This window comes from Eubalaena glacialis, chromosome 5, assembly GCF_028564815.1.
Source record: "Eubalaena glacialis isolate mEubGla1 chromosome 5, mEubGla1.1.hap2.+ XY, whole genome shotgun sequence".
NCBI classification, from domain to species: Eukaryota; Metazoa; Chordata; class Mammalia; order Artiodactyla; family Balaenidae; genus Eubalaena; species Eubalaena glacialis.
Window position 1 is genome coordinate 105131274 of NC_083720.1, and position 25000 is coordinate 105156273.

Below are 25000 nucleotides of genomic sequence, written 5' to 3' on the forward strand. Positions count from 1 at the left end.
AAAAAGATAGTGCTTTTCTAAAGACAAAATGTCATTTGAATATGTTTCATAAGACTTTGTTTATGTAGACATTCTATCTGCTTATGTTCTAGAGCTAGTACCAAAGAATGACTGGGTAATACCAGTGCTTCTTTGGCTTTTTCTACTGGAACAAAGTCATACAACGCCATACATTATAAATTATATAATAGTAATTTATAAATGTTCTTTGTCAATAGAATCAGAAGGACAGAACATCTAGTTCTTAAGAAACCCAAGCACATTAAAAATCTATATAATACAATAAAGAAAAATTCAATTTAGAAGGGGCATATGCAGATTTAACTAAGATTTAAAATGCAATTTCCTCATTTAAAATTTCTCCTCTTTCAATATTATAATGTCAGGTCTCACAAGACTGAATTAACAATACAATAATTGTTAAACTATCTTCCAGAAAATCAAGTGTCCCTGCACGTTCAATTTTCTGTACAGTTCGATTTATCAGTCTTTTGTGCAAGAGTTAGCAATTCATGGCACAAGGGTCACTTTTTGCTTTTCCTGCAGAGTTGATGACGCTCATCAAACATCGCCCGAATTCCTCAAGTATCATCCGTTCAGCTGCTGCCTTTGATTTCCCCTTCTTGTCTGCCTGCTCTGCCTGGGCAAGAAGGCAATTACACGTGGCTTCAGCTACTTCCTTAGTGACAAACGTAAATGGCAATCTGAAATGATTTTTAAGAAAGAGAGAGAGATGATGATGGTGTTGAATAACAGCAAAAGTGGCTGACATTCTTTCACCCAGAAATCTCTGTCGACATTTTAACGATTCAGCAAGCACACTGAACATCACAGTTTGTGCGATGAACAAAAGCACATCCCAGAGAACTTTTAAAAAGTTAGACCTGGTTTTATTATTGAACATATTTTAAAAATATAACGTTTTACGTAAAATACATATAACCTAGACAAGGTTACCTGGTTAACTGAAACGTAACTCTACATGTTGACTGGATACTGCTATAACAAAAGTCCTCCTGATTCATGTATGTAAGCTCTGAGTGCAGTTTTTGTTTTATTTACTGTTGTTTCTGCACTGCCTAGAACAGTGCCTGACACAGACACTCCATGAATATTTGCTGAATGAATGAATAATATTGGAAATTGAAAGCACTATCTCCTGGACAACATGGAAAATAAAGCACTTTCCCATAGTCCCATATAATGTTTGTAAAAAACAAAAAAAGCACACCAAAATTTTGCATTATTCCATGATATCAAAAACGAAACAACAGGGACACCAGATGCTGTTCTGTACATGGAGTTTCATTCATAAAGACCTGAACTATTGAGTATTAAAGCAGAGGAATCCATCCTGAGGCTAGCTACATGTAGCCAAGTTGTAAAGCCTAAGAGACAAAATCGGGTAACCTAATCTAACCAGTAACTCAACAACCTGTAAGTAAGCAGTCACTGATAGAAGGAAACTTCAAAATAAAATGAAGTCTGGGACTTCCCTGGTGGCGCAGTGGTTAAGAATCTGCCTGCCAATGCAGGGGATAAGGGTTCGATCCCTGGTCCGGGAAGATCCCACATGCCGCGGAGCAACTAAGCCCAAGAGCCACAACTACTGAAGCCCACGTGCCTAGAGCCCGTGCTCTGCAACAAAGAGAAGCCACCGCAATGAGAAACCTGCAACCCAACGAAGAGTAGCCCCCGCTCGGCGCAACTAGAGAAAGCCCATGCACAGCAACGAAGACCCAACGCAGCCAAAAATAAATAAATAAATAAATCTAAAAACAACAACAACAAAATGAATGAAGTCTGAACTTAAGGCCCACTATGACAAGATAGGGTGACAGGATTTAGGCTGCTATACATTTGTATAGAAATCTTTAAAATATAAAAAGCATTTTAAATTAGAAAATATTATAATATTAAAATATTACAATAAAATTGAATAAGTAATAGTGTATAACAGTAGCACTCATTATATAGTATTTGGAAACTATAGGAAAGAAAATGGAAAAAAAAAAAATCAAATTTTTGCCACTCAAAGACAAAAGCTTGTTAATACGCTACTAGGACTGCTTTAATACAGTTTTTTTATACTTAGTTTTGATAACAGTGCATAATTTTGTGTTCTTTCACACTTCATAATAACAGATATCTTCCCAAGTTGAAAAATTAATTGTAAATATTTTAGTGTAGCAATATCTTTAATCTCCTCATAGAGATTAGACTTAATAATCTAAGGTTTACTGAAAGCAGATGACCAGAAAGGACCCCTTGTGATACCCCTCATTAAGGTGTCTGCCCATTTACACTTCATTCAGTCAAGAACTTTTTGCTGATTATACTCCAGTTACAAGAGTTCTTTAGAACTAATATCTGAAATATTTTGTACAAAAGCCTTACTTTTATAAGTTTTATAAGTTGGATCTTATTTCAACTTCGGCATTTTAAATGAAATACCATTTTCAAGGCTCATTCCATTTAATAATGCCTCAGATTAACCTCTAACAAACTCTCTAATACAAATTCAAGTCAGCATACTATGTTGCATTGGGCCCTGCCAAGCTGTGCTTTACTCCGCACAGCCACGTGAAAAGGGTGATGTGAAGGATAAGAAAACGGAGGTAAGGCTCAGAGAGGTGAAGTGCTTGTCAAAGTCACAAATTACAACAGAGCACAGACAGGATTTAAACTCAGGTCGGCCTGACTGTAAAGCTCCAGCTTTCCTACTCCAGAGCTCAGCAGTCTAGGGAAATAAGGATAATAATATTTCCTTGTTATTTTCCTTGTTATTCCTGTACAATAACACAGTGTGTGATAGGCTCTCCAACAGGGTGGGGAAAGTGCCACAAGGGCACGGGAAGGTAAGAAGGTAAGAATGTGAAAAAATATGAATAACAACACAACCAGTAAGAGGTATAAAAATTTTGGTTTTCTTCAGGGTTTGTCGAATTATGTAGTTACCTCATCTTAGTAGGGAGAAATCCAATTAAATTAAGCACAGTGACCTAATACACTACCGTGCATTTTAGAACTGTACAATATATCTGACAGTGATTTTTCTGTTACTTTTAAATTCCTTTACAAGTAATTAAAGATAGAAAATGCAAAAGTCAGGTGTGCAACAACCAAAAGTATGAGCCCAATTTTGCCCAAAAAAAGAAACTTCACCAAAAATGAATATATCATACTATAAAAAGATATTCAAATATTGACTTACTTTCCTCCTCCGCTATTCAAAGCTGGTGTTGGCCTAGTAAGCAAGTCCGAAATCTGAGAGGATAACTTAGTCTTTGCTGCTGTTTGTTGCTGTACCCTTACTTCGGCTGCATCTGCCAAGTGCATCAATGTCTTTCTTTCTGGGCTTTCTTCAAAATTCTTACAGCCAATACATTTGCATATTGAGGAACACATTATTTTTGCCTAAAAGATTTACAAAAGAAAAGCTTCCAAATCAAAACCAAAAGACATCACTATAGTAGACTCCACGATCAAGTCAATAGGTAACAGAGTTAGCTGGTCAACTGACACAGATAAAATGGAAACATCTCTTGCTGATAAACACCAAAGGGGCCAGCTATGCATGTGCATAGGTCCAGTATTCTTGGCCACTCTGAAAGTGGCTATACTATGTTTGTTTGAGGCCTTCCACGCCAATTTTCCCCCACTATAGATTTTCCTACTGATATGAATAACATATGTTCTTTTATTAAAAAATGAGTGATACATTACAATATTAAAAAATAAGGGTCATCCAGAATCCAGCCACCTCAATCAAATCACCATTAACATGTTGGTGACCTCCCACTTACGCAAACACACACACAATATCATATCAAAGGGATTTCACAGACGCTATTTTTATTATGAATACCTCCCCCTCCCTAAATCCCCTGTCCAGAGTCCCCAAACCCTTCAACAGACCATATTAAACCAGTGTGTCCTTTCATGTAAAGATACATAAACTATATGTATATTTATGAAAAACACAGCCTTTATGTACATATATTAACTCACCAATACAGAAGTCTTTCTTTTTTTTTGTTTGTTTTACATAATCATATACCCACTTTTCTGCATCTTCCTTTTCTCACACTATACTTCATGAAATCCCTCCCTCCAAGTCATCTGGCATAGGCTGAATTCATCCTGTTTAATGACTGGCTATTAATCCCTGGTATGGATGTGCCACATTTTATTTGGGCATTCACTCCTCTACTGATGGCCATTTATTTTGTTTCCAGTTCTTGAGTTCCACAAACAATGCATAAAAACATCTTTTTGTATGTATTACGCTTTTATTTCTATGAGCTAGGTTTCTAGAATTGGGCTCACTGGTCAAAGGGTACATGTATTTTAATTTTAATAGATGCGGCCAGATTGTTTTTTCAAAAGGCTCTAACACCTCACATCTCATTAGCAATGGATAAAGGAAGCCTTTCCCACATTCCCTCCAACAATGTATACTATAGCTCTTTTTAATAAAGTGAGATCTCGTTCTTTAATTTACATTTCCCAGACTCCTAGTAAATTTTAGCATCTTTTGTTGGCTACTTTTTCTTGTGCAAACCCACATCAATTTAAATAAATAAACAAACCTACTGTCCTTCCTCTCTACAGTAAGATAAATGGATCATATTATGAACACATCTACCCTGCTCCTTTTTTACAATACACTAATAAATTCCATTTACCAAAGGAAAAAAAAAAGGATATACCTTTTGAGTTAATCGGCTTATTTACTAGGAGCCAGTCTGGGATCCAACTGAAGCAATACTTAATAAGTATCTAATGGTGAAGAGATAAAATTCCTCACCTCCGGGGGAAGAAGACATACTGATAATGGTAACTGGGATTAAGTTTTAAGAATTATAAGAAAGGTTCTAATAATGTCTAATACGAACTCAGGAGGGAGAAATTAGAAATACAAGTCATCCATTTAGCATTGCTAATTCAACTTCTCTTGTGGCCAAAAAAAAAAAAGAGGGAGGGGGGACAAAAGGTCACAAGAAAAGTCACCATCACTTAAATAATGTGGACAGTCACTCATTCAATCAACAAGCCCTGAAAGGCGTGTGAAAGGGACATGAATGTCTTATCCAGATGCAGACCAACTGGACCAAAAAAGCCAAGTCAATTCAAAAGATGAACAACACAAACCGTCAGACAACATCGTAACTAATTCACAGTGAGCCAACTGGCCACTGCTAGTCAGAGGTCACTGTATTCCAAGTTCTTCCATTGCTTGGTCTTTTAGAACAACATATTAGTTATTAGACATTGTTTATGTCCTGAATGTCAAGGATTTTATCATAATTGATAGAGCAGCTTTCTCTCTTCTAACATATTTCAACCAGTCCACTGCCTTTTCTACTTCTATTAGTTCACAGAATTGTCAACCAGTTCAATTATTTAGTTCATGTATGTCTGAATTTCATATGCTTAGCATGTATTGACTGTTCAATGCCATATGCAAGAAAGGCTTTCTTTGCCCTTCTGACCCAGCTTTATATCAGTTTCCATTTTCTCTTTTTTGTGTGTGGAATTGGTTTTATAGCTTACATGCTTACATATTCATGACAATTTTTGTATGATATGGTCTGTGAACAGAAGCCACCTATTTTGTCAGGTGTGCAAACAAGAGTCAGTCTTTCCCAATGTGGATGAAAAACTGGCTTGTTGGACTCTGCGACACTGTTTAAGAGACTTTCAAAAATAATCTTGATTGTGTGCAATTTTCACTCCTACTGACTTTAGGACTAACAAAATGTTACTTTACTGTACTTCTTGAGAAGAGTATTTGACCTCTGAAATATGTAAATTAAGAATTCACTACAGAGAGAATACAGTACACAAAATCTTTACTACGACCCACCTGGTATGGGGGTGGGGCACTGGGCTGCAGGTACACGCTCCTAGAGCAGAGCACGCCTGGCCAAGGGAGAGTGCAGTGCTTGCTGGTATTACTTTACCAGGCCAGGCCTTCGGCCAAAACTAAAATAAGGTTTCCCTCTGCATATGAAATCTGAACGAATGAAAATATAACAGATGAGAAGAGCCAACCGCCGTAGGAATGACTCAACCCAAAAGATTATCAGTAAAGAGTTTCGGGCACACCCAGAAACCAATTGTAGTAACCTTGGATTAATCTTGGGCATGACTAGGTTGTTTTATTTAAGCTTTGAAAATAAAAATAACAAACTATATAGTACTTTGTCTGAAACAAGTGGATCATTTACACGGCATCTATCAAAGCACAGTTTCAATATACATTTTCCAGAAAAGATGCTGCCTGACCCATAAATAAAAACAGCCAGTTGAGTGGGATGGTTAGATGGTAAAATGGATGCAGTCACCTCACAATAGCCAATAACCTCATCCAGCAATTACGTATTCCTCCTTACCTATTTTTATGCTCACAAGGCAAACCTTCTAACATAATCTAATTTTCCACAGAGCAGTGTTCTTCAACAGGGCACTACTGGCATTTGGAACAAGATAAGACTATACCCTCAGGACTGCACCCTGAAATGCAGGCTATTATCCATATATATTTCCGAAAAGTCTGTAGGGGAGAAACTGGGTAGTAATACCCCTCAGTGGAGAACCGCTACTACAGAGTTCCCAGTCCATTTTGATGTTATTTTTATTGAAAATCAATAAACTGGTGCTGTGGTTCGCATACTTTCAGGTGCAATGACCACGAAGTTATGAGCTGGTAACTCTGCTAATGAGACCCCAAGCTGTAATGACAAAACAAAGGTACTGTTCCTCTGAAGCCCTGCTTGGGAGGCGAGAAAGTAGGTCTTCCTCAAATTAGGGCCCTTGGGCTGACTTTTCAAACTGCAATATTTTCAAACTGCAATAGCAAAGTAATTTCCCAGTTTACAAGTAAATTTTTTTGTATGCACTTTCTAAAGTTGTTTTCAAAAGATGGTTATAGATGATTTTTCCCAACCTCAACTCACCTCATAGCATTCACAGTAGTTTTTAAGACATCCTGATCGTTTGCAATTACATCCTTTGCTGTGACGTCGATCTGATTCTCCCTCCTTTCCTTTCCCTATCTTGGGCTTAAAAGCTTCTGGATTTCTGTCAAGGCATGCCTATCAAAACAGATCAAATATCAAGTGATGTTAAATCACAGTAGATTAAACTTAAATTCTGCAAAGGGAATTAATTTTCTTCATAAAATACTTGAGCTCAACAAAAAAAAAGGTGAAATTGTAAACTTTTGCCAGTTAAATGAAATAAGAAATAATAACCTTTATTGCTTTTTGCCTTTCATTTTCATGTTCCAAGTTATTATAACAATTAGTACAATTGCAGTTGTTGCAAAATTCACCATTTGCAAAGCAATCACAGTATCTGGAATATAAAAATCATTGTAAGTCATATAAAAAAGTCATTGTTAAGAGAAACAAAACTAGAAATTATCTTATTTAATAGCATTATATATGCAGTAAAGCATTTTAGAAATGTACTCTAGAGCCACCTACTTATAGAGTTAACGACATGTACTGACAAGGCTCAAAGGTAAAGTCACCAGCTCCTAGAATTTTGGTTTAGATACTTAGTTCCAGTAGTAACAGCTGTCAACACAAGAGCTATGTGATTTTTATGCACCCCAAAAGTAAGTTATTTCAAAATCACAAAAAGGAAAAACATGGGCTATATTCTATTATATTAGTGGAACCTGCTCACCTGAACTACTGTCATGTTTCTTTGGATTCTAAACCCCCATAAGACCATTGCTTTTTATTTAACTGTTTCATGTCAAATCTCTTCAGTACTAACAAGCAAATTAATCAACAAGTTAAAAAAACTACTCAGAGTATCATCTCATTTAAGAGACCAAATATAAAGGTCATAAATAAGATCAGATTTATTAGTAAGGACAGAGATCATGTCTGTCTCATGCAGCTGGATCCCTAACCCCTACTCCAGTGCCTCATCTGTGGTAAAGACTCTAAAATTCTTTCTTTCTTTCTGAATGAAAGAGTCTTTTCACACTGTCATATGTGTTCATTCACTTGTATGTTTAATTACTTAGACTTACGAAATTGGTCTGTTAAGAATTTTTAGTTAACTCCACTTATTTTTAAAAGCATTTTCAGTTATATCAAATGAGGAAACAGCAGCAAAAAGACTTACAATTTCAAACACAGCGATTTTGTACAATTACAAGGCTTTCTGGGCCGACTGGCAGACTCTGATGGCATTATGCTACACAGACACAAACAGAAAGATATACATTTTAATCAATTAAAGGTAACTATTTAAACTGAGAAAAGTCTCATCTGTAAATTCCTCCTAAAATAAAGGTTTAACAAATGTACCCATCTCTAATAAAAGTTTGTTATGTTATTCCATTTACATTAAGTTGAAAAGCAAGTCGTAACATGAAGAGAAAGGTAGACAGCCAAGATATGGATTAAAAAAAAGAAAAGGAAGTTATCAATGGTTTCTGAAGAACATTCCACAAAATGTACTCTTTCTTCTAAGAGAACTAAAGTTGAAATCTCTTAAACTCTTTTGGGATTCAATTATAAAAGGTAGTAAGTAGAAAAGGGAGTGTGAAGTTGGAATTTAGGAGGGGAGAGGAGAGGTAGGCTGGTTCCATGTAATTAACTAAAGCACTGCTTCTCAACCAATACTGCAAAGGCAGCAATTGACAGATTAAAAAACAAATAAACAAAAGAAAAAGCAAAGACCTAAATAACAATCTAAAAGCTAGTTAATATCATTTTAAAAGCATATTCAGGAGGAGATAGAGAAAGAGAGAAAAGAGAGAGAAAATAACAAACCACCTGTGCCAGAACTGGTGAATCGGAGTAAAAGATAATGTGGGAGTTCTCTGACTATTCCTGCAACTTTTCTGTTTAAAGTATTTCAAAATAAAAAGTACCGCAGAGGCACACTCACCTGGCTTTGAGGGGAAAAAAATTAAATACATGTATTTTGAAATATATATATATATTTGATGTTGCATTTAACCTGATCCAACAACTTAACTTACATATATTCAAATAGCTCACTCACCCATTGAACGGAAGCCTTGCCTGGGTCTGGATACCAGGTGTTCCGGTAAAGTTAGAGTTGCTTGCTATAGACACATAGGAAGACTGCTGTAGCTACATATAAAGAAAGGTAATTTCAGACCATATTTACAAAAATGGACAATACTCCTAAATATAATGATCAGTAAGAAGCACAAATTCATCTATTAAAATAGGAAAAACAGAACGGAGAATTTCATACAAATATACTCACTACCTCATAGAGCTCTTCTAAAGACCCAAAACTAATACCAGAGTTAAAAACAACGTGGACATTTTAAAGTACTACATGGTATAAATATAAGAAATTCTTTCACAGAGGAATAAGGATATCAGAATGAGGAAATTCCAGATGAATGTCCTGAAAGTACTGTAGTAAAACTTGTATTGGCTAGAAAAATGCAATGTGTCTACTTGTAAATAAAATAAATAAAATGTGATCATTTATCACAAGTTATAGAGAATGAGAAGTTACATATGTATTAATTAAGTTTCTATTTTACACACATTTCTAAACATAAGAAAAGAGATGCTAATGATAAAAATACTGAACACTAATTTTTTCAATCAGTAGCCACATAACATACTCCAAAGTACACTTCTTTAAAGTACACAGGTTTCTGTATCTCTTATAATCTTGAGTAGATCAACTCAACAGCTTAGAACATGGTGCTAATTAATATGCTTGATTCTTACATGAAAAAGAAAACAACTTCTATCTTCTTCCCAGAAAGCAGCACTCCTAACCCAAGCCAGCCAATTGGATAATACGTGGCTTTGATTCCAAAGATACCCAGATCTGGACAGATCACTACCTATATGCCACCTATTTTCCAAGAACAGGCGAGCGGCACCATATTCATCATGGGAGGAGGAGCCTCATTACAGTCACAGCGCCTTCTAAACTCACTGGGACTCTGCTGATTTTAACTCAACGTATTTTCTCTTATATCTACATGATCTTGCCCTCCTACCAAACTGTTCTCAGCTCCAAATTGCCTGACTTGTATACTTGACTTGTGCTGTATATTTCTAAATACTAAAGATATATAAAAATAAACTCAGAAGTTTTCATTAACAATTCAAGGTTTTGGAAACAGTCCAAACACTGAGTTAGAAGTTTCTGAGTAGTTTTAGAATGTGATAATGCTAGACATCTTCGACCCAATTAACCTTTTTGAAATGCAATGACTTAACTTTCTGCCCATACCTGAGTCACATACTGAGCAGGAAGCACCGCATAGCCTACATTCCCTGTTCCCGGAGCCGGTGCCAGCACAGTGCCTGGTGGCAGGTTCGTGAGGTTTGGCTGGATTTGTGGCAGTGGGGTGGCAGGCATGATAAGCCGCTGCTGTGGCTGGCTGGTGGTGACTATTTGAGAAGTTGGATTGATTGGTTTTGGAACAACCTAAAAAGAAAGGAAGTATGTCAATGACCACGAAAATAAATTTCACAGTTTCTCAATGCAGTATAAACCTCTTAAACTTAGGGGATTAAGAGGTCCAAACTACTATGTATAAGTAAGCTACAAGGATATATTGTACAACACAGGAAATATAGCCAATATCTTACAGTAGTTATAAATGGAGTATAAACTTTAAAAATTGTGAATCACTATATTGTACACCTGTAACTTATATAATATTGTCCATCAACTATACTTCAATAAAAATAAATAAATAAATAAATCTCTTAAACGTAAATCTTAACTTTCAATTTTAAAAGTAAATTGTCTGTTTGGGAGAGACTGAGAGAAGAAGTGATGTGATACTCACTTGTTTGACAGTCTGCGCTGAGACAAGTGGCACTGACATCCGCACTGGGGTGGTATTAACGACCACTGGCTTTGCTTTGTAAAAAGGAGGGAGGAAAAGGACAGTTTGTATACAGAAAATAGTATTTAAAACATTTAAGATACTTAGTTCCCTCACGATATCCTCATGAGAGAGCTTAAAGAATTCCACTGCTTTCCTATTTGGAGGAATCTTTAATCAAGACAGTTACTTTCAAAATTCTTTAACCCATCTAACTAGGGAACTTATATCTAAGGTAGCTATAGTCTATCCACTTTATGAGAGAATGTCGTTAAAGATATTCTACTGAAAATACTTCAGTCTGTATTCAGATGCTTTATATATTCACTACTAAATCCAGTGAGATGAAATGATGCATAAATTAAAAACTGCCATCCAGGAACTTGGGTAACAATGCTGTTCTATACTATTTCTAATTCTGTGTACAATTCATTATTTACAGAGTACTACTAAAAGGCAGCATAGCAGCAAGGTTAAGAATATAGTCTCCTTAATTCAACTATACTTCAATAAAAAATAAATTAAAAAAAAAAAGAATGTAGTCTCCTAAGTCATAAGACCCTGGGGGTTCAAATCCCAATTCTGCTGCTTTCTAACTACTTAAATTCTCTTTGCCTGTATCTCCAATCTGCAATATAGGGATAGTATCTCCCTTACAGGGTAAGAGAAATAAATATGTTAATTCATGAAAATTTACTACAACAGATAGTAAGTGCTCAATAAATGTTAGTTCCCGTTATTGTTATTGTTCTTGTTGTTATTACAACTATCACTGCTACATAAATGTCACTGTAGACAGTGTTCCAGGGAAACTATAGTACAAGACACCTGCTCAAAGAGATTACATTCAAGTAGAGCAGATTAGACGAGTACCCAAATAAAATAAATATTGTTAAAAAAAAAAAAAGAGAAAGCACTGTGGGAGACCTAAGGAGACAGAACATACACCTGACTGGCAGGGGCTGGGAACGGGAAAAGCTGCGTAGAGGACAGTGCCTGAGACAGTCCTGACCAATGGTCAGGCTGCAGAGCGGGCACACAGACTGGAGGAGGGCAGTCCACACAGAGGCAGAGCAAGAGAAGTGGAGGCTCGATGCTGGGCACTTCACAAAGTGCTACGGGACAGACCGGTTTGGCTGGAACCTAGGGTTAAAGTAGGCAAGCGCTGGCAAAAAAAAAAAAGGCAGACTGTGGCTGTTTTGTTGAAGGCCTTGAATGTAAGGGTAGAGATCTGTATACTTAATTCAGCAGGCAATGAGAAGTTTCTGAGGACTGTGGTGTTGGGAAACATTGTTGGAATGGCACAAAAAGAAACTGTACGCGGCAGCCGTGTGTAAAACAGAACAGAGCTGCAAGAAACAAAGAAAGTTAGAAGAGTACAAAACATGAGAGTCTAATCTGGGGTGATGGCACTGGGAATGGAAAGAAGAGAACAGCTGCAAGAGACAGGGTGGAGGTGAAAGGATGGCAGGAACTGTAGGTACAGGGGAAAAACAATCGGTTATCACGGAGCTTTCAAGTGAATGGGAAAATGACAGCTATTAGAATTACAAATGCAAGGATGAGCTGATCTAAAGGGAAGATGAAACCTGACAGGGAGAAATACAGTGATGAAGTTCAGGAAAGAGGCTGGTACTAGACCTGTATGTCTGGATCAAAAGAAGTACCATTTCTAATACTGCCTACTGCCACTTCCTCAGTGTAAAGGAGGGATTTAAGAAGACAGAAAGGACATTCCTTCGGGTCTTATTTATGCAAAAGGCCTAGAGCCTGCTATGAAAGAGAGAGGTTGAGATAACGGGATCTAAACTGCTGTGAACACTGAATCAAACAAACTGTTCTGAACAATAAAAGAAAAAGAACAGACTTCCTTGGATAGAAAGGCTGTTAACAATGTTAACAAATTTTTTTTTACTTTTGGTGGGGATGGAAGGGTTGATGGCTGAAGACGAGAAGTTGAGAGCCCTGGAAGAACATTAGAGAGAGAGTACTCTGATCTAAAAGGGAGCAGGCCCCTGCAGCAAGGTGACAAACTAGGGAGAAGGGGGAAGGTGGGAAGGTCGGAGACCTCCAGAAGGAGCGTATGATCAGTGGTGGTGATCGCATATCTCTGAATACACTAAAAACTACTAAACTGTACTGTATTTAACAAGGGTGAATTTTATGGTAGATGAGAACTGTATCTCAATAACGTTGCTCTACAAAAAGAGTGTATGACCATGAATTACAGGAGCAGTGCCATCTGATACCCGATTTGAAATTGTTTCCTGTTCTGTTTTGATTATAACAACCACTGTAGCAATACTATAAGGAATTAAAAGGAATTAAAAGCCTGAATTCATGCTTGGGACACTGAAGAGAGGACACCCTACACCACTTGTTCCTTGAAAAGGCGATGATGGTCATTGGTTCATGAGCACACAAGCAGCAATTCTGAGGTAACTGCACAGCTAGAGAAATGTAGCAACTTCCTGGTGGTCTGCGAAATGACGGGGAAGGAGTGTGTGTCCTGCCCTTATTCACATCCCATGGGAGACTTGGATGATTCTCGTAAGGATAAGGACAGGGAAGTGATCCCACGCATGCACGCACACACACACAGAGCTAGAAAACTTGGGAATTCTGGGTTTACATTAGCTTGGCATATGCATGCTGTGTTTTAACTGAAATCTGGGGAATGAAGAAAACAGAAAACGTAGTGGTCAGAAAAAAGAACATTATAAAATATACATGGGAAGGGAGTCATACTTATATAACTACGTCAACAGTCTGGATTTCTCCTCCTCAACTTTTTTTTTTTAACTGGGGCATAGTTGCTTCCTCCTCAACTTTTGAGCACGGTCCCACATTACCACTACTGCAGTTTTCATAGATGCTGGCATAATCTTTAATTTTTTTGGTCTTTAATAGCAATTCTGAACAATTCTTTTACAACAGTCTCCTTTGAAACTTTAGAAACCATACCTGCAAGTGTTTGAGGGTTTTTAATTTCTTAAATTGATTTCCTCCCTAACCAAGATTGTAGATTATATTCTAAAGAGGTTAACCAAGCAATCTTCTGGGTCCTTCTACTGTGCTACCTGCCATCCAGCCAGCAATTAATATGGTGGAACATTTGAATACTGGTGTTTGTATGGCTTTGATGGGAAAATGTATAAGATGAGCCCAATTCCCTTTGGCATTTAAGTAAATCCCTCATAGGGAATTAAGCCTTTAGAAAAACACATCAATACATTTTATGAACTACAGCAACTATTTAGTGTATCTCTAATGAAAATTGTAAATTTGACTCGTTATTCCTAAGAAATAATATATATTACATTTACCCAGATCTTTTATGGGCTAGGAGAGCAAGACAAAAAGAGGGAAATATGGGTGGATATGAGGGAAATAGCATGGGTGGTATATGTATGTGAGTAGGTGGGAAGAGGGAATATACAGAGAGAGGTGAAGAAGCCAGAGAGACAGAGGGGAGAACAGAGAGGGAAAGTGAAGGAAAGCAAAAAAGGAAGCAGCAGGGAAGCAGGAGGGGGGGGTGAGGGATTGCTAGGAGGCAAAGAGAACAGCGAGGTAGAGAGAAGCAGAAAGACAGACATAAGGTTGGAAAAGAAGGAAATGGCAAATACACTAGAATTATGAAATGTCCAACCCATTCCTCCACTCTTCCTGGATCTTCAGCTTCCTCTTCTACTCATACCAAACGCTTATTCTTGATAATGAGTAAATCAGTGCTAACGTTACACTGGAAATGGATACTCAGCATATGTGTATACACACAAACATAAAATATAACCAACTATATCTAATGACTGCTTTATATCATTATGATATATAAGAAAATTGGACTTGTAGCACTTAGTAGCACTTGCTAAGTAATGAGAGAATATACACTTGACTTCCTTAGTCAGCAGTACATGCAAATTTCATTTTTCTTCTCATTGAGAACACTGTAATAGAAGATCTTCTTTCAAAATCAGTTTAAAGAGGAAATAGAAAATATAATTACTTGAGATGTCTAATTTTAATAGAATACACACTAAAATACTGTTTCCCTCATGCACCCTCCATTTTCTCCCATCAGTAATTTAAAATCCAAGTTTTTTCTTCCACTTTCCCTTAGATGAACTAGCTATCAGCAATGGACAGCTCCAACCCTCTGATCCCTTAATAAAACTGAAGGCGCAAACAAATGGTCTTTAATTCATCTATTTACATCCAGCAAACAACAGATCATTCACTTGCCATGTCATTTTGACATTGACAGAATATGCAGTAGTCTTCCAAGGAAAAAAATTAGGCCCCAAATATAAACTGTCCTCATCCTTTCACAGTTTCAATTTTTTAACAAGTAGATAAATATGGAAAAAGGTTATGTGTGTGAGTCTGTGTATGTATATCAGGTGGCTGGAAGGATTAAACACAAACAAAGTAGGACTACAAACAGGAATACTTTTCAGGAAAAATACCAATGAGTAAAAATAACAACATTTTAACTGACTTTCATTAGCAATTAGATTCAAAGTAAGTAAAGGATGAAAGTTCGTATTTATCGTTTATACCTTGCCTACTGGTCATTTCAACTGACCCCCAAACCCTGTGTAGTTTAGACGGCTTTGTAGTTTAGAAAATCAATAATTTGGTTCCATTTAAACTATCTCACTGGCATAATGGTAGGCTTTTAAACCAGCAATAACATGGCTACCCACAAATTGATGACTAAGTATGATTATCTGGTATTACAGCACACCGTGTATCAGTTTCTAGCAGAACAAAATACTATAGTTATATACAACTGGGATTCTATTTCACTGCCTTCTGCAACAGCTGCTGATTCATACTCAGCTGAAATGCCATACTTAATCAGGATTTCAGCAAGAAAAGGACCAATTTCTATAATAATGTTCAAAGCATTAATTATTGTTTTTAAAAAAATGGTTACTAACCTTGCTGAAGAGGCTGAGTGTTTGTACTGGGATTCTGACTAACTGGCTGGGTTGAGCTACTGGCTGTTGTGGCAGTAACAAGTCGGACATAATGAAACTTGCTTCCGGGCACTTGAATCTGCTGGACATTGGGAGCAGTTGCCAGAGGAATAATTGTCTTAAATTGTGATGTGCTCACTCCTCCAACAGTGATGGTCTGCACAGCTGATTTCACTGCCTAGTGAACAATACAACATGGCTCTCATTAATCTGCGATTTTATTTTCCTACTTCATTTTTACTCATGACAACTGCTCAAGTAAAAAAGTATGTTCCTGAATTTCATCAAAAGCTGTTGAAAGGAACAACCTGTTCAAAGAGAAATGAATAGTAATAAATACAGGAGTGAAACCAAAATTAATGAGTTCTACCATCCCTAGTAGTTAACTTCCTTGACAGTCCAGGTCAGATGACTTGCTATGAAGAAACTATTACTTAAATTGCAAGAACTCACACAGTTTTGTTAACATCAGTTAAAATTTATAAGAAAAAGGTTATTTAAAAACTTTCAGTATTAAGCCTCATATTTAGAAAGAAAGGACACAGATATTTGGTTTTACTGCTACCCACCAAATTAACTACAGCAAATTTCATTTTCACATGTCCTAAAAGAGAAAGAAACCCCAAAGAAAAGCCCTCATTAAGTCTAGCCAATTCTGAAAGGCTTATATAATATTCCACAGATACAAATGTACCCAATAACCTATGGGTAGAAGGCCAAATTCAATCCAAAATTACCACTATTTTGGTTGTCTAGGGAAACCAATTTTGGATGATTCAGATCTGACTCAATATAATCATCTTAATCATTTTTAATCCTTTCCTTCAGTCCAACAAAAAGCAATGTGACTTCCCAAAAAGCTAAATGAAACATCAAAAGCAGAACAGAACAAAAGCCTTTTAAGATGTCTCCAATTGATGTTTAACCAATGTACGACAGACTGTCATACAAAGCAAAGATCCAGACAAGATTCTCTAATTAGTTCTATGGTATTATTTTATAAATAATTACACCACTATCTATTCTTCAAAAAGCCCTCATGCCAAAAGACAGGTGACATGACTGAGGAAATCTATATTCATTATATGGATGATAATTTATAAAAGAATAATTCTGAAGAATTTGAACATTTTCATAAAAGTACAGGGGAAAAAAGGAAGAATGTCATTAGTTTGGAAACTCTACAGATAGTACTCAAAGTAGATTACTTCAGCATAAAATAATTCACACACTATCAGTAGGCAGAGGCACCAAAGAGTAGATTTAAAATAAAGATAAGAGATAACAGCCGTGATGGTGAGTTAAATGAAACATAAAACTTAAGAAAAGGGATAAAATGTGTACATATGGAAGCTACTGAAAAATCAAGCAACCCATGAGTCAGATGCGTAAAATGGTACAAGAGACATTGTCCTTGGTCTATCGACTCAAAATGAAAAAAGAATACTATTTTAAGAAACAAGGTAGGGGAAGGGGGGTGGATAAACTAGGAGTTTGGGATTAACAGATACACACTACTACATATAAAATAAACAACAAAGACCTACTGTATAGCACAGAGAACTATATTCAATATCTTATAATAACCTATAATGGAAAAGGATCTAAAAAAGAATATATATATATATATGTATAACTGACTCACTTTGCTGTACACTTGAAACTAACAACATTATAAATCAACTATACTTCAGTTGAAAATTTTCTTTAATAAAAAAAAAGAAAAAGAAATTATGTTTAAAAAACAGAAACAAGGTGCCTCAGACGTAACAGTTAAATTTACTGGGTACCTAACACATACAGAGGACATTGCTTTTGAAAACTCTAAGATTATCTGATTTAAATCTAGCAACCACATTATGAGCTAAGTACAGCATGGCACAAGTACCAGGGCTGGTTTAGTTAAGTTTGCACAGTATACCCTTTTTCCAACTCTACGTTCAACTTTTCTTTTTGTCTTTTTGTCTTTTTTTTTGGCCATGCTGCACGGCTTGCGGGATCTTAGTTCCCCAACCAGGGATCCAACCCAAGCCACGGCAGTGAAAGAGCAGAGTCCTAACCACTGGACTGCCAGGGAATTCCCTCAACTTTTCTGTATCCTAAACTTCAAGCTACAACTCTTACAAGCTGTAAATAACTGCCTCTTTTAAAGATTTTTTTTCTGATGTGAACCTTTTTTTTTTTTAAAGTCTTTATTGAATTTGTTACAATATCGCTTCTGTTTTATGTTTTGGTGTTTTGGCTGCCAGGCATGTGGGATCTTAGCTCCCCGACCAGGGAGCGAACCCGCACTCCCTGCATTGGAAGGCGAAGACTTAACCACTGGACCGCCAGGGCTCTTTTAGAACAAAACCAGATCTGACTATATTCTTTATCAGTATACGTCTATTTACATCTAACATAGTTAATTAACTATTTGGATTTAAATCTGCAGTTGTACTGTTTCCTATTTGAACCACCTGTCCTCTTCTGTTCCTTTTTCTCTCCTTTTTTGCCTGCTTTAGTGTTAAATGTTTCATTATTTCATTTCCCCCGTGGTAGCTTGTTATTTATACATTATGTTACTATTCTTATAGTAGTTGCCCTAGAGATGACAATGTTCCATGTAGGAATTAAATTAGTACTTTACACATCACCAAGACAATAAAAGAACCACAGAACATTAACACCGTTTATTCTTGCCCCATCTTTGTGCTACCATTAAGTATTCTTTAATTCTCCATATAATTTAAACTCTATAAGACATTCATTTAGATATACCCACAAATTTACCCTTTCTGTCCTTTCTATACCCTTTCTGTGCTTCCATTTGGGATCATTTTCCTTCTGCCTAAAGAACTCACTTTAGGATTTCCTTAAGTGCAGGTCCGCTAATGAGAAATTCTCTACACTTTGGTTCTCAAAAAATGTCTAATCCTTTTTTTTAATCTCTCTTTTGCTTGATAAAGTCATCTACTGAATTCTTAATCTCAGTTTTCAGTTTGAAAATATTCATCTGATTCCTTTTTATAGTTTCTAATTCTCTGCTGAAGTTCTTCATCTTGTTAAATAAATTTCTGAATATATTAATCTTAGTTATTTAAAAAGCAAATCTGATAACTCCACTACCTATACCGCTCTGTTTTGAATAATTTGGTCTGGTTGCCTGATATGCCTAATGATTTTTGACTAAGTGCCAGACATTGGTTACAGAAAATTAAGTAAACGCCTAATGATTTTTGACTAAGTGCCAGACTTCATTTGTGGAAAATTAAGTAAATAATTTGAGGCTTAGAATGATTTTATATTTCTCCAGAAAGCATTCACTTCGGCTTCTGGCAGGCAGTTAAGAGTAGGGGCAGATTACCCTAAACCAATAACAAACTGAGCTGATTGGAAGCTGAGCTTCAATCTTTGGGAGGCCTTGTCCATTTCTGGTTCACTCCTCCCCCAACCAGGACTCCAGCATCTACCAGGCTTCCTCCTCCTTGTTGGCACCTGAACCTAAGGTTTTGTCCACAAGGTCTATAAGACTGATAGGTCTGCTCAGCACCTCAACTTTCTGGGACCACTTTCTGCTCATCTTCTCAGTCTCTCAGCCACAACTTACAAATCAGCAAATGCCCTAAGGCGAAGGGTCACACTGAGCACCAGGCAACTTCTCTAGGCTTCCCGTGACTTCAGGATGGTGCCCTATAATGTCCTGGCTCCCCTGGTAGGTCTCCAAAACCTTCAAACAAATTTTTAAAATATATTTTATTTTTCTTTTTAGTTGTTCTTGGTGGGACAGTTGGTCATCAACAAGCTAGTTCTGTACAGCAAAAACAGAAAATCCAGCTGAGTTTTAATCTAGGTTCCAGCATTTCCCAGTTGAGTGACCTTGTGCAAGTAACTTAGCTTCTCTGTGCCTAAGTTTCCTCATTTGAAAATGTTAAAATGGCACCTTTCTCATAGGTCTCATAGGATTGTTATAAGGATTAAATGAGTTAAATTATATAAGGTGCAAATAATAACTCATCACATATTATAATGCTCAATAAGTGTGTATCATTATCATTATGCCCATTATAGATGGAGAAACTGAAGCTCAGAGAGATTTAGTAACTTCCCCAAGTTCACACAGCTAAAAGTAGAAGAGCCAGGATTTGAACCAGAGCCAACTCCAAAGCCCATTTTCTTAAGACACTGTAATGCCTCCTACTGTAGACAGTTAATGAACAGTTACTAAATGACTGAAAAAAAGTAAATAGCATTTAGTCCTCAAGAAATCTGTTAAGAACTAAAGTTGCACATCTGGCTCTGAGAAACATGAAAGTATTTTTTTAATCGGTTAGTATACTGAATAGAAGTATAAATAGCATTTTTTAAACACTTTTTAATTTCAAAATAATTTTAGATTTCACAAGAAGTTGCAAGACTAATACAATGTTCCCATGTACACTTTCCCCAAAAGAAAAACATCTCACATAACCATAGGACATTATCAAAACAGTAAATTGACATTTGGTATAATACTATTAACTAAACCACACAACAGACCTTATTCAGATTTTACCAGTTTTTATACAGACTTTTTTTTGGATGTACACTCAAGACTGTATAAATTCACGTCATCTGCATCACCATCAAGATACAAAATTGTTCCATCATCACAAAGAAACTCTCCTGCACTTCCCTTTATAATTATAACCCTAACTCTTGGCAACCACTGATTACAATGCATTTTTTTAACACCTAAAATACTAAGTAACATATAAAAGCTACCAACTTTGTAAAAGACAAAAGCATTTGAATACTACACTTAACTGCTTTGAGAATTCACAAGTTGGTACCTTACTTGAAGTAGCGTAGCCTGAGAAACTCCGTGTGAATGCCTCTCTGAACATAGCACAGTACCAGAAAAACAGTTCATGTACATTCAACAGAAATGTTCAGTTATTGCTATTTCCTGATTTACACCCTTGACAGCTGGGTTAAAAAGCAAATATCGTAATTTAAATTCAAAATAGCTACATTTAACATGTATTGGTAATTGTCCAGAAAAACATGGACTTGAAAGATTTTTTAAAAAATCTGTACTATTTCCTAAGCCATTTCTATTTACATATTTATGTCATAATTATATACAGGAATAAATTTCTTTATTATTTTCCAATTAGCAAATGCCAGAAGTCCTTGCTTAATTGAAGATTTACCTAAAAAAATTTTTTTAATTAAATTAATTTTTTTTAAAAAAAGGGAAAAATAAAACACTCTTCCTGTTCTGTAAATGACAGACTGCTCAACCAATATCCAAACCCTGATTTTGTGGGATTCCATATAAATATGTTTGCTTTTTTGGGGGGGGCGGGGAGTACACTTTGAAATTTGGTTCTGTTTGTAAACACAGCCTAGACATCATTGTTTGGACATATGAGCTTTGGTTCCAGTTTGTCTCAATCCTGTGTGTATTCCGGCGAGCAACCTAACACTTCTTTATATTTTGTCTCTATTTGTATGGAGAGAATATTACCACTAAATGAAATTCACATACTGCTTTAGGACACCTGTACAAATTTTGCTGTTCTGAACAGACATTAAGTTGGTATTTGTTGAATCTACTACAAAATCATATGCTGGTTGGGTAGCATTTACTATAGTGCGTTTGTTTCATTAAACATAAGCTCTTCAAGATCAGATATTACATGAAACAACCTACTTCTGTCACATTAATTATGAAACCCTGAGGTAAACAAAGTTAGACAAAGGTCTTTGCTATGGGAATTCTTAGAGTCTTTAATATGCTAATGAGCATGACAAAACTCCTAGATGGGTATGGTATAGGGTGTTTCCCAAACTTACTTAACAATAGCTTTTTGGGGAGAGAACGATTTTCTCTCTCTCTTTTTTTTTAATGTGAATGTAATATATTGGTGCAAGAGAAAGTATCATGTAATGACACCCGACAGGAAATAGGTTTTCACAGAAGTTGTGCTAAAGAATGGTAGAAGACATACAATGAATCCTAAGTACCCTGCACCTTGAAAGTCGTAGTTGTGAAATCTCTTAAAGTTGCAATTCATATGCATTTCTACATAGAATATGACTTAAGACTAGGTTTTAGAGCTAAGTAACTGGTCACTCATTTTTGCATAATTTCATAAGAGGATCTGATGTTTTTCTTTTTTATTGAAATACAGTTGACATATAACATTGTATTAGTTTTAGGTGTATAACGTCATGACCTGATATACGTATATATTGCAAACTGATTACCACAATAAGTTTAGTTAACATCCATCACTGCACATAATTATAAATTTTTTTCTTGTGATGCGAACTTTTAAGATCTACTCTCTTAGCAACTTTCAAATATATAATACAACCTTATCTATAGTCACCATGCTGTACATTACATCCCCAGAACTTATTTATCTTATGACTGGAAGTTTCTACCTTTTGACCACCTTCACTCTTTTCGACCACACACCCTGCCTCTGGCAACCACCAATCTGTTCTCTGTATCTATGAGTTCTTTCTTTCTTTTTTTGGATTCCATATATAAATGAGATCACACAGTATTTGTCTCTTTCTCTGTCTGACTTAGTTCACTTAGCATAATGCCCTCGAGGTTCATCCATGTTGTCACAAATGTCAGGACTTCATTCTTTTTTATGGCTGAATAATATTCCACTGTATATATGTCTATGTCTGTGTGTTGTGTGTATCACATTTTCTTTATCCATTCATCTGTCGATAGACACTTAGGTCGTTTCCATGTCTTGACTATTGTAAATATTGCAGCTTTTAACACTGGGGTGCATGTATCTTTTCAAATTAGTGTTTTCATTTTTTCTGGATAGGTATCCAGGAGTGAAATTGCTGGGTGATATGACAGTTCTATTTTTAGTTTTTTGAAGAACCTTTACACTGTTTTCCATAGTGGCTGCACCAATTTACATTCCCACCAACAGTGCACCAGGGTTCCCTTTTCTCCACATCCTTGCCAACACTTGCTATTTCTTCCTCTTTTTGCTAATAGTCATTCTAACTGGTGTGAGATGATATCTCATTGTGGTTTTGATTTGCATTTTCCTGATGGTTAGTGATGTTCAGCACTTTTTCATGTGCCTGTTGGCCATTTGTATGTCTTCTTTGGAAAAATGTCTATTCAGTTCCTCTGCCCATTTTTAGATCAGATTGCTTGTTTTTTAATTGAGTCGTATATGTTCTTTATATGTTTTGAATTTTAACCCCTTATAAGATATATGATTTACAAATAATTTCTCCCATTCTGTAGGCTGCCTTTTCATTTTGTTGATGGTTTCCTTTGCTGTAGAGACACTTTTTAGTTTGATGTAGTCCCACCTGTTTATTTTTGCTTTTGTTGCCTTTGCTTTTGGTGTCAAATCCAAAAAGTCACTGCCAAAACCAATGTCAAGGAGCTTACCTCCTATGTTTTCTTCTAGGAGTTTTATAGTTTCAGGTCTTACATTCAAGTCTTTAATCAATTTTGAGTTAATTTTTGTGTATGGTATAAGATAATGGTTCAGTTTCATTATTTGCATGCGGCTGTCCGGTCTTCCCAACACCCACTGTATATTCTTGGCTCCTTTGTTGCAAATTAATTGATCACATACGTATGGGTTTATCTCTGGGCTCTCTATTCTGTTCCATTGATCAATTTATCTTTGTTTATACCAATACCACACTGTTTTGATTACTATAGTTTTGCAATATAGTTTGAAATCAGGAATTTATAGGGTTCCATCTTAATACGCTTTTAAAAAAAATTTGTGACAGAATGTTTATAGACCTTAACTTCATGGAAAAACTATGTTTATATTATCCTAATTCCCAAACTTTAGGTTACTAAAATAAATAAACCTACCAAGAATCAAATTAGAAAGTTTTAAAATGCTTTCAAGCTAAAAGAGACAAATGAGAAAATGAGAAAAGATAAATATATGTGACTAAAGACAGAGTCAAACCTTGAGATGGGTACCAGAACTTTCAACACTGATTTACTGACTGGTGAAATAATATGAAATAGGTTAAGGTATTCATTTGCAAATTTTTCATGGATATTAATTTATGTTTTATTCATAGTCATGAGTTATAGTAACAAAGATAAGTAATTTTAGGGCTTCCCTGGTGGCGCAGTGGTTAAGAATCTGCCTGCCAATGCAGGGGACACGGGTTCGGGCCCTGGTCTGGGAAGATCCCACATGCCGCGGAGCAACTAAGCCCGTAAGCCACAACTACTGAGCCTGCGCGTCTGGAGCCTGTGCTCCGCAACGGGAGAGGCCACGACAGTGAGAGGCCCGCGCACCACGGTGAAGAGTGGCCCCCGCTCGCCGCAACTGGAGAAAGCCCTCGCACAGAAACGAAGACCCAACACAGCCAAAAATAAATAAATTAAAAAAAAAAAAAAAAAAAAAAAGATAAGTAATTTTAAAGTGATGTGCTAGTATCTATGGAAGAATTCAAGGAAAGGGTCAAATGACCATATCAGGCAAGTTTAGACAATGTGCTCTATAAGGCATCAGCCTTACAAAAGTCAGAAACCAGGGAATTCCCTGGCGGTCCAGTGGTAAGGACTCTGCACTTCCACTGCAGGGGGCATGGGTTCAATCTCTGGTCAGGGAACTAAGATCCCGCAAGCCGTGCAGCATGGCCAAAACAAACAAACAAAAATCAAATCAGAAACCAGCCCTACTAAGGATTAAAATGTACTATCAAGATAGGGTAAATAAAAAAATATGGGATTAGCCTAGGAACAGAGTGCTAAAGATCAAAGGAATAGATAAAAGGACCCATATATTAGAAAAGTTCATGATGAAATTTGGCATCAATGGAGAATGAGAGTTATTTAATAAATGATATGGATTAGCCATTTAGTCTGAAGAAAAAAAAGCTGGATCTCTGTAACTCATTCCTTGTAACAAATTCCAAATAGATCAAAGATTTAACCCAAAAAATAAGGCCAATACCGGCATAAAGCCAGACATATAAACCAATAAAACAGAATAGAGTCCAGAAATAAACCTGTGCATACCTGGTCAAATGATTTTCAACAAGGGTGCCAAGACCATTCAATGTGGAAAAGACAGTCTTCTTAACAAATGGTGCTGGGAAAACTGGATAACGACATGCAAAAGAATGATGTTGGAGCCTTTCCCAACATCATATA

The 25000-nt window shown here is 36.3% G+C and overlaps 1 protein-coding gene across 6 annotated transcripts in view; it reads right to left on the reverse strand.

Annotated features, from left to right (window-relative positions):
• Positions 1–261: 261 nt before the first annotated feature.
• The window catches only part of LIN54 (lin-54 DREAM MuvB core complex component), a 65317-nt gene continuing 40578 nt past the window's right edge, over positions 262–25000 (reverse strand). For all 6 annotated transcript variants that reach the window (XM_061191539.1, XM_061191536.1, XM_061191538.1 and 3 more), the window contains exons 5-13: positions 15811–16027; positions 10829–10902; positions 10264–10461; positions 9037–9128; positions 8149–8220; positions 7260–7362; positions 6963–7100; positions 3215–3417; positions 262–704 (exon numbers count right to left, since the gene is read on the reverse strand). In XM_061191539.1, coding sequence (XP_061047522.1) covers positions 503–704; positions 3215–3417; positions 6963–7100; positions 7260–7362; positions 8149–8220; positions 9037–9128; positions 10264–10461; positions 10829–10902; positions 15811–16027 — 1299 coding nt within the window. In that variant the 3' untranslated portion in view covers positions 262–502. The remainder of the gene's footprint in view (positions 705–3214; positions 3418–6962; positions 7101–7259; positions 7363–8148; positions 8221–9036; positions 9129–10263; positions 10462–10828; positions 10903–15810; positions 16028–25000) is intronic.